Source organism: Ovis aries, chromosome 13 (assembly GCF_016772045.2).
Source record: "Ovis aries strain OAR_USU_Benz2616 breed Rambouillet chromosome 13, ARS-UI_Ramb_v3.0, whole genome shotgun sequence".
Lineage (NCBI taxonomy): Eukaryota > Metazoa > Chordata > Mammalia > Artiodactyla > Bovidae > Ovis > Ovis aries.
In genome coordinates this window covers 74,067,646-74,078,106 of record NC_056066.1, presented here as the reverse complement: position 1 = coordinate 74,078,106, position 10,461 = coordinate 74,067,646, and the positions used below count along the sequence as shown (strand labels likewise).

Below are 10,461 nucleotides of genomic sequence, written 5' to 3'. Positions count from 1 at the left end.
TATATTAGGTGCTTAGGGTAATGCCTGCCACAATGAGGAATTTATGTTTTCCCTGATGTAATTACTCATTACTGCTATTATTACTACTACAAAGGACTTTCACTTCTCCAGAGAAGATATACATGCCAGGTGCCTCCATTGCTTCCATGGCAGCCACATGATGTGGGAAGCATGGATCTCACATGACAGCAGAAGACATTTGGTTCTGGAGATTTAAATCCTGAGGCTCAAAGTTAGGATTACAAGGGCTGGTACCCTAACTAAGATCCTATGGCCCTATCACCAGTGAGGGAGAGCAGGAGGATGAAGGTGGCTATAGGCAGTCTTCCAAGGTCCCCTGAAGTCCATTCATGCAGGCAGCATTTCTGTTTGCAAGACCAGGAGAGGGACAGCAAGTGGTCATGCGATGGAGATGTATTCACTTCCTTGCTTCCCTATGGCCCCCTCCCCTTACTCGTAAGAGGGTTATACTCCAGGACAGCCTAACCTTGTCCAGCTCAGTTCCTGCCTGGACCAATGCCTGAGAAAGAGCAAGCATCCATCCAGTGGAGAAGCTGTGGCAATGGTTGCAGGAAGCTGTCCTGTGTCACCCCTGTCATCTGAGGTAGGTGAGGGGGGTCAGGGCATTGAGGCCCAGATGTGATGAAAGTAGCACAAGGCTGAAAAGGAGGATCTGGGCTAACACACTGCTATTTACCTATATGTCCTTTGATCCATCTCATCCCCTCACTGGCCATCCACCATGTGCCACGCACTGCTCTAGGTGCTCAGGTGCTCTCTGAAAGTCCATATTGGACAAACTCCATCTGTCTGATCACAATCTTTCTTACTTTAGACCCACAGGCATAATCAAGCTTGATAACTACTGTTCTCAGACTAGTTCTCAGACTTGGCCCCTGCAGACAGAAGGCATGGTTAGGAGGGAGATTTCGCAATAAAGAGGACTGAACCAGCTCCTCCCCTGCCTCACTCCCTTCCTCATCCTCTGATCCCACCCCTCAGCCAGGATATTAAAGGCTCAGTCTGTCCATCCCAAGCATCCTCAGGAGCCCTCCTGCAAGGCCACCACCAAGATGAACCGGCTCTGCCTCTCCACAGCCCTTCTCTTCTTCCTGGTTATCCTGGTGCACAGCACCCTGGTATATGAACACCATACCCAGGACCAAGGTAGGTCCAGGCTCACGTCTCCTGTACAGACTGGAAGGAAATGATGGAAGTCCCTGGAAGGGCTGGGGGTCAGTTGTGACCACACTGCTACCAGTCTTCTCTGAATTTCTCCTGTCATGTTGGGCAGGGTGTTCGTTTGTTCAGTTTTGGCAGCACTGGTCTTCCTGACTATGCCAGGATATTCCCTAGTTACCAGGGCTGCTCTCTGGTTGTGGTGTGTGGGCTTCACGTTGGGGTGGCTTCTCTTGTGCAGAGCAGGGACTCTAGGCATCTGGGCACAATAGTTGCAGATCACCTGCTTAGTTACCCCAAGGCATGTGGGTCCTGCCAACCAGGGATAGAGCCCATGTCCCCCACATTAGAATGTGGATTCTTACCTACTGGACCACCAGGGAAGTCTTACGTTGGAAACATTTAACTCAGATGACATCATGAAGTTCATGAGGATATCTTTCAATTTTTATATTAAATATGTATCTATCCCACCTAACTCTACTGATCAGGCCCCATTTCTGAGACTGTATTCCTGGTCCCTGCCTTGTCCATGGACCTTGCTATAGAGTAGTAACAAAAAGCTGCCTATTCGATCCTTGTTTTGATTAATAGCCCAGGCCTCCTAAAACTTGGAATTTACTGACTTTATAGATTATAAGATGAGTCACAAGAGGAGACTCAAGGAACGTTCAGGATGGGGCTGGTCTCCAAGAAACATCAAACATCCATTTCACAGTTCCAATTTTCACCACGTCTCATTCCAGCACCTCTGTGGAGAGGGGAGGGACCTGAGAATGATATCAATCACCAGTGGCTGATGAGCCAACCAATATGCTTGTTTAGTGAACCTTAGGAAGAAATACATGAAAACGGCTTGGAGAGCTTGTGCATTTTTGAATACAGGCAGCTGATGTGAGGGTGCTGTGCTCACTAGGGCACAGAAGCTGGGAACACCTCCCTCCCCCTTTGCACACACATCTCTTCCATTTTACTGCCTTGAGTTACACTTTGTACAGTTATCTGGGAAGCATAAGCAAGTGTTTTTCCTAAGTTCATCCCACCGATTCTATTGAGCTGTTGATTTTGAAGGTGGGGTCATGGACATCCCAATTTTTGCCATTTGATCACAAGCATGAGTGACTCAGGACCTCAGGGCTGGCAGCTGAGTTGAGGACGGTCTTGAGTCCTCAACCTGCAGAGTCTGCGCTAACTCCACAGATTAAAAATCAGAAGTAAATTAACTTGCTAGACACCCAGTGGGTGTCTGGGGACTCGGTTGCTCTTAAAGGACCACATATTTGTTGTCAGAGTAAAACCCAGACTCACTCTCCCCTGTGATTCGGGAGCTCAGGTGATGCTCCAAAAGGGGGGATTCATGAAAGTAGGACCTTGCACCCAGAAACTATTCTCAGTTATCTGTATTTTCAGAGTTCCTGGCAGAATCAGGTACTGTATCAAATGGGTTGTAATGTGACAGTGTCTTGACCTGACCCAGATACCTACATGTCCTAGGGCAAGTCATCTGCAATTTTCTCATTGAAACAGGGGATACATGTTACATGGGTTTTTGAACAGAAACCAGTCATGAATATAAAGAGTTGAGTCACATTTTATGGTGAATTTTATGCATTTTCCACCAACATGTGTTCATCTGAAAATGATTTCTCTATCTACTACTCTGGGCAAGAAAGTATATTTAGGTGTCAAAAGGCAATTATTCCTCTATTACGAATATAACCAGAAAAACCTGGGATGAGTGAGAAAACCCATTGCAGAGAAAACAAGAAACACACGGAGCCCAGTGTGGGTTTGCCTCTGGGACCAAGGTAAAGCCTCCAGGCCTTTTCCTTTGTCCTATTTTGACTACTATTTTATTATCAATATTGTCCCCTTCCTTGTCCAGTGTTGACTATTTATTATGCATATTTGATCCTTGTCCTGGTGCATGAGCCCAGCCTCCTGCAACTCCTGGAATCTACTGTCTTTCATAGGTTTGGAGACAAGCCATAGAAGGGGACCTGAGAAGCGTTCAATAATAGATGTGATTTCCCATGTCATCGATGGTGTGGCTAAAGGTCTGAACTTTTTCCACCTCTGGGGAGAGGGGGGGGGCACTGGATTTGAAAACAATCTCCACTGACCAATGATTCAATCAGTATGCCTGTTTAGTGAAACCTCAATGAAAATCCATACATATGGGCATTCAGGGAGCTTTTGGGTTGGTATCACACAACAGTGATGTGAGGATCCAATGTTTTCTAGGACCTGGAGGCTCCTCACAACTCCACTTCCACTTCGCCCTGCATATTTCACTCACTTATGCTGTGCCTAGATTTATCCTTAATAATAACGTGAGATCTGTATGTGCGAGGTCTTCCTGAGTTTGGTCCTCAGATTTATTGTGTTATTGAACATGGGGTAGGGTAATAGTACTACCAAGCATAGGCTGCTTTGTCAAATAATGACCACTTCACTGCCATCTCAATTGAGGACAGTTTTGAACCCGCAACGTGCAGAATCTATACTAACTCCCCTGATTTTGTATCGGAATAAAATTGACTTGCAGACACCCAGGGGGTGTTTGGGGAATTGGATGTTGTTGCTAGAGACACAACGTATTTGGTTCAGCGAAACCCAAACTCACACTCTGTGTGCTTTGGGAGCTCATGTGAGTCCTGAGGACAGGGGAGTAATGCAAGTGGGACGCTGCACCCAGAAGCTCTCAGCAGTTATTGGTATTTTCAGAGTTCCTGGGAGAATAGGATAGTATATCAAATGGGTTGTGACATGACCAAGTCAGTCTTGTCCTGACTTTCCACACACATGCTGTGTGTCCTGGGGCAAGTCGTTTAGAGCTTCTTCATCTGAACAGCAGATATCTGCTTCAGGGATTCTTTGAATATATTAGCTGTCATAAATATAAAGAATTTATTTACATTCATGGCCAATTTTGGTTATTTTCCTGTGGATATGTTCATTTGAAATAATTTCTCTACCTACTTGCTTGGGGCCAGAAAGAATAATTATGTGCCAAGTAATGATTTTTTTTCTCTTATAAAATTTAATCAGAATGACCTGGGAAAAATGATCAGAGTATCCAGGCCCTTTCCCTTGTCCATGTTTGACTATCATTTTACTATCCATATTTGATCCTTTTCCTGGTTCATGGTCCAAGACTCCTGAAAATTTTGGTATTTTTGTCTTTCATAGGTACCAAGATATTTCATGGACTAAAAGGATTGGCTGACATAATCAATAATGGAATTCAAGGTTTGAAACTCCTTCACCTGTAGGGAGAAGGGAGGGCACTGAGGTTGAGATCAGTTATCACTGCCCAAAGATTCAATCAATACCCCGGTTGATGGAAACCTCCATTAAAGTTAAAAAATAAAAATAAAATTCTGGCATTCAGCAAGCTTATGGATGGGAACCAATGCTGGTGATGTGAGGGTGCTATGCTCTGGGGCATGAATGCTCCCCACACCTCCACTCTTTCTTTGCCCTCCATATCTCTTCCATTGCACTGTTTCTGAGTTTTCTCCTGTATATTATTCTGAGGACAGTAAGCATAGGTTTTCCTGAGTTCAGTCACCGGTTTGATGTGATATTGAGCATGGAGGCTGGGTCATGTAAACTCCACTTTTAGTTACTTGGTCAGAAGTAAGAGTGTGTCGAACCACATGGCTGACATCTGATGTCAGGAAAGTCTTGTTACCTCAACCTGTGGCATGGGCATAACTCCACAGGTATGGGCTCAGAAGTAAATTGACAGTGGGGCACCCACTGGGTATCGGGAATTGGATGGGATTGGTGCAGAAACCATATCTTTGCAGTCAGGAAAACCCCAGGCTCACCCTGCCTTGTGATTTGAGGGCTCATATGGGGCTTGGGGAGCTGAGTAGTGGGAGTAGGACACTGCACCCAGAAACTCTTACCAGTTATCTATATTTTCAAGCTCCTAGCAGAATCAGTAGTGTATCAATGGGTTGTGATATGACAGTATCTTGTCCTGATCCCACCACCCACATGTCTGTGTCACAGGGCAAGTCATCTGTAGTTTCCTCATCTGAATAGGGGAAATTTCTTACATGAGGTCTTTGAACTGATGATGAGTCATGAATATAAACAATTTCTTCCCACTTCATAACCAGATTTGTCCATTTTCCACCAAGATATGTTAATCTGAAAACACTTTCTCTATCTACTTTGGACAATTAAAACTATTTCTTTATCAAATAATGATTATTTCTCTATTAAGAGAACAAATTTAAAGATGTGGAGCCACTGAGGAGAGCAACTGCAGGAAAAGCAAGAAACACAGCCCTTGTGTGGTAGGCTGTGCAAACAAGCCTGAGACAATATTACTAAAGTCTCCAGGCTCCTTCTCTTGTCCTTTTTGACTGTCATTTTCTTGTCCATTTTTGATCCTTTCCCTGTTTCAAGGACCAGGCCTCCTGAAACTCTTACAATTTACTCTCTTTCAGGTCAGGTGATGATTTCTGGAACACAACTTGAGAACCATACAGTCAAGGAGTTCCTAACACAAATACTCAAATACGGTATGAAAGGTTTTGTATTTTCTCCACCTCTGGGGAGAGGGAAGGTCACTGAGATTGAGATCAATCACCAATGGCCAATGATTCAGCCAATAAGCCTGTTTCTTGAAACCTCATTTCAGTTAGTTCAGTTCAGTCTCTCAGTCATGTCTGACTCTTTGTGACCCCATGGACTGCAGCACGGCAGGCCTTCCTATACATCACCATCTACGGGAGCTTACTTTTTCACTCTCTTCTTTCATCAAGAGGCTCTTTAGATCTCTTTTGCTTTGAAACCTCAAACCTGCATAAATATTGGGATTCAGAGAGTTTTTCGGTGGTAAATACAAATACATGACATGAGAGTGCTGTGCTCATTAGGGTGTGAAGGCTCTGCCAACCTTCAGTCCCCCTTCATCCTACACACCTCCTCCATTTCACTCTTTCTGAATTTTCATTTCTATTAATCTGAGAATGGGTTTCCCTCTAGCTCAGTCAGTAAAGACTCTGCCTGCAGTACAGGAGACTCGGGTTTGATCCCTGGGTTTGGAAGATCCCCCTGGAGAAGGAAATAGTAATCTACTCCAATATCCTTGCCTGGAAAATCTCATGACACAGGAGCCTGGTGGGCTGCAGTCCATGGGGTTGCAAAAAGTTGGGCACGACTGAGCGACTAACACTTACCTTCTTACTTAATCTGAGAACAGTCAGTAAGGGTTTTCCTTAGTCTGGTCATTAGTTCCATTCAGTTATTGAACATGGAGATGTGGTCATGGAACTTCCAAACTTTAGCCATTTGGTCACAAGCATAAGTAACTTTGGACCACACGGTTTATACTAAAATGAGAACAGTTGTGATCCCTCAGTGGGTGGAATCTGTACTAACTGCATGGATTTCATATCACATGTTAAGTGACTGGGGGACACCTAGGAGTCTTTTGGGGAATTGGTTGGTGTTAGTCTAGATACCACATATTTGGTGTCAAGGGAAACCCAAACTTACTCTCTGCTGTGATTTGAGAGCTTAGGTGAGGTAAGGTAAGCTTTGCGGACAGGGAAGTAATGAAAGTAGGATGCTGCATCCAGAAACTCTTATAAGTAAACAGTATTTTTAGAATTCCTGGTAGAACCAGGTATTGTATCAGATGGGTTATGACGTGATAGTATCTTATCCTGACTCTACCACCCCTATGCTCTGTGTTCTGGGGCGAGTCATATTCAATTTCCTCAACTGACTAGCAGAAAAATATGCGAGCATTCTTTAACAGATCATCAGTAATGAATATAAATAATCTATCCACATTTCATGACCAATTTTGTCCATTTCCACCAGTGTGTTAATCTGAAGAACATGATCCTTGAGCTCCTTTGGTCAAGAGAAAATATTAATATGTCAAGTAATGACTATTCCTTTAATATTAAAATAAGCAGAAAGATATAGGACCACAGAGCAGAGAAACTGCAGGAACACAAGAAACACAGTCTTTGTCTCATGGGCTCTAGGTTAAGACAATACGAGCAAAGTCTCCAGGCCCTTTCACTTGTCCTCTTTTGACTCTTATTTTCTTATTCATATATTTGATCCATATTTTATCCTTGTCTTGCTTCATTGCCCAGGCCTCCTGAAACTCTTGGAATTTCCTTTCTTTGTTAAGTCACAAGACCACTCAGGGAAAGCAACCTAGGAAATCTTCAGGTCTGGGTTGGTCCTCCAAAGAACTCAAACACCCATTTAGAGGTTGGAAATTTCACCACTTTCTTGCCAGCACCTCTAGGGAGGAGGGAAGACTCTGAGATTGAGATCAATCAGCAATGGCCACTAACTGAGTCAACATGGCTATTTATTGAAAACCTCCACACAAATCCATACATATTTCATTTAAGAGACGTTTTGAGGTTAATGATAACCCATGCAGACTATTTTACTATCCTGGAAGGAGACTGGATGCGAGAGGGATATTGACCATTATATTGATGTGCCCCATCATCAAGGTGATTTTTTACTACAAGACACAGGACCACAGAGCAGAGAAACTGCAGGAACACAAGAAACACAGTCTTTGTCTCATGGGCTCTAGGTTAAGACAATACGAGCAAAGTCTCCAGGCCCTTTCACTTGTCCTCTTTTGACTATTATTTTATTATTCATATATTTGATCCATATTTGATCCTTTTCCTGCTTCATTGCCCAGTGCCCACCATCCTGTAGACAGTCCTTTCCTGTGAAATAGGAGCCCATTATGATTTATGAGGGTCTTTCCAAAATCACTGACTTCACATACCAGAAGACACTTTTACTGTTCTCATCACATTAGCAATACCAAGATGTTTAGGAACTCAGTGTCAGAAAAAGGATCCAAAAAAAAAAAAAATCACATATATTTCTTCTTATAATAACAGTATCAACATATTGATAGTTGAACATTCGATTTATTCAGTCCTCCTGAGGGATCATAAGTAACACACTTGTATGTTTTCTTCAAGCCCTTTTTCATTATCGCATGATTCCTTCACATTCTTTATTCACAGTGGAAAGTTTTGCCATATACAAACGTGAGAGAACAGTATTATAAAACCCAGGTACCCAGACCTAGTAATTATTGACATATAGGGAATGATTTTCACCTGTGACCTGTTTTCATTGCTATAGAGTTGTGTATTTCTGGGTTTTCTTTTCTTTCTTTCTTTTTTTTTTTTTTTTTGACCATTTATTTGGTGCTTTTGGTGTTAGTTGCAGGCCACAGGCACAGTAGTTGTGGCCTGCTGACCTAGATGTCCCTCAGGATGTGGGACTTTAGTTCTCTTACAAAGGGATTGAACCCAGGACTCCTACATTGGAAGGCTAATTCTTCACCAGTGGCCCACCAGGGAAGTCCCCTAGAAGTTTTTGAGGTTAAGCAAAGGCATTCTTTCAATTTTTGTTAAAATACTTCATAAGGAGATATAGAAGTGTACATGATTAATATACCATGTCACCCCTAGCAGCATTACTAATTCTGTCCTAGAAAGAAGGTTTTCAAATGGCCTTTTCCATCTGACCATCCTCCACAAGCCTGGCATTCTCTGTCGCAAAGAAACTGGCAGTTCTAGCTGTTGTCCTTGTACGAGCTGTGGTGACTGTCCTCATAACTGAGCCATTGCCCCTCCTTTCCTAGCAGCTTCTAAGCCTGAATTCTGCCTGGAGCCTGAATTAAAGGGCCCCTGCAAGGACCAGATGACCAGGTACTTCTACAATGCCACGGCCGGGTACTGCGAGCCATTTGTATATGGCGGCTGTGAAGGGAACAAGAACAACTTCCAGACGTTATCGGACTGCTTAGTGACCTGCTCTCCAGTGACAGTGTCCCTGTGGTAAGACAGGGGGCAGGACACAGGGGCAGGGGAAGGACTTGGGAACGAGGTGGAGCTCAGGGGACCACACGCCAGTCACACCTGCACAGTGTCTTCCTCCTTAATGCTTCCCGGGAGAAGAGGCAGCAGTGTCCTGTGAAACCACACACTGAGCAAGTTCTCCAGGGGTCAGCTTGGCAGAAGGTCAAACCGAGATGCCTTTTATGACACTCTAAGCCTAATCACATGCTCTTCCATCTTAGAGAGGAATACTGAGTCAACCACCCTCCAGGGCAGGTCTGCAGTGCTCCTGAGCACCCCACCTTGCCATAGAAAATTCACTTCCCTCTTTTTGGCCATTTGGATCATGGGGACTATAGTTTCATATTATTTGGAAACTCCAGGCTCTGTCAAGATGATAGGTGTCCATGTCTGGGGCTAAAATGATGGCACTCAACAAGTTCCTTTCTTTTTGCAGAGGATATGTGAAGAGTGGTTCCCAGAAAATGTGACACCCAAGAAAGACCCCTGCAGGGCTGGGCCATGGCTGCTTCTGAAACTGTTCAGTCTCTCGCAGTCCTTCTCTCTCCTCCCCTCTTCAGCAGAACCTGTCTAATTCCTTTCTTCTATTGGTCAACATGTCTAATTCTGTCTCATCCAGCTGGCTCTCAGCACCACGAGAATGTCTTCCCTTTATTCCTAGCACTTAGCTCAGCTCCTGGCACCAAGGCAACAGTTCCTAATTATTTGAGAAAGAAAGGAAGGAATGTAGGAGCACATTCGTCATGACCAGAGTAGCTATAGAGCCTGCAGTTTGATGAAGGATTTTTGTCTTCACCCACATCCTCACTGCATCCTCAGCTTCATCCCCCTCCCTACCATCACTGCTCTCTTTGTCGGTGTCCAAAGTGGAATTTCTCACAACCCGTTCTCAGAATCAGTAATGGGAGAAGGGTTTGTGATGTTGAAGCTTCCTGATCCTACTATCATGTTGCAATTTTCCTTTCCATAGCTTCAAACACTGTGGCTATATTTCAATAATAATGCATTTTTAAAAATAATTCAATAATGCATTTCAATAAATGCATATACTAAATTAAACTGAATGGATTGGTGTCTTTTGCTTGCAACTGCAAACCTTAATCAAGAGGGTCCATGGGAATATTGGTCTTTCTCATTGTTCTCCAGACAGTGGGCACCTCCCAGTTCACTGTCCAAAGACTGTGCCCCACCGAGTATAGGAAGCATACACATGACAAAATCATCGACCTCTTAATAGCCACCCCTAAACCTGGGAGATACAAATCTCCACATGAGCTTTCCTTCTAAGTTCAGTCAAATTTGGGGGAAGGTTGTCCTCCTGGATAAGGAGGAGACTCAGGAGACTAGACATGAGGCTCAGTTGTCCACTTTTCTAAGGAATCCGATTCCCTGA

The 10,461-nt window shown here is 43.9% G+C and overlaps 1 protein-coding gene across 1 annotated transcript; it reads left to right on the top strand.

The window, feature by feature from the left end:
- Positions 1–1,073: 1,073 nt before the first annotated feature.
- Positions 1,074–10,127, top strand: LOC443096 (trophoblast Kunitz domain protein 1). Its single transcript, XM_060397057.1, has 6 exons — positions 1,074–1,167; positions 3,153–3,236; positions 4,372–4,431; positions 5,646–5,720; positions 8,855–9,047; positions 9,505–10,127. Coding segments are annotated over exons 1-6 (507 nt in total). The 3' UTR covers positions 9,506–10,127.
- Positions 10,128–10,461: the final 334 nt, after the last annotated feature.

What these genes read in the sequence shown, in the direction of transcription:
- LOC443096 (XM_060397057.1), top strand. Translation starts at nt 1,074, where the DNA reads ATGAACCGGCTCTGCCTCTCCACAGCCCTTCTCTTCTTCCTGGTTATC. An exon ending in ACACCATACCCAGGACCAAG is followed by an intron (nt 1,168 to 3,152) that starts GTAGGTCCAGGC and finishes TGTCTTTCATAG; the next exon opens with GTTTGGAGACAAGCCATAGA. An exon ending in AATCAATAATGGAATTCAAG is followed by an intron (nt 4,432 to 5,645) that starts GTTTGAAACTCC and finishes ACTCTCTTTCAG; the next exon opens with GTCAGGTGATGATTTCTGGA.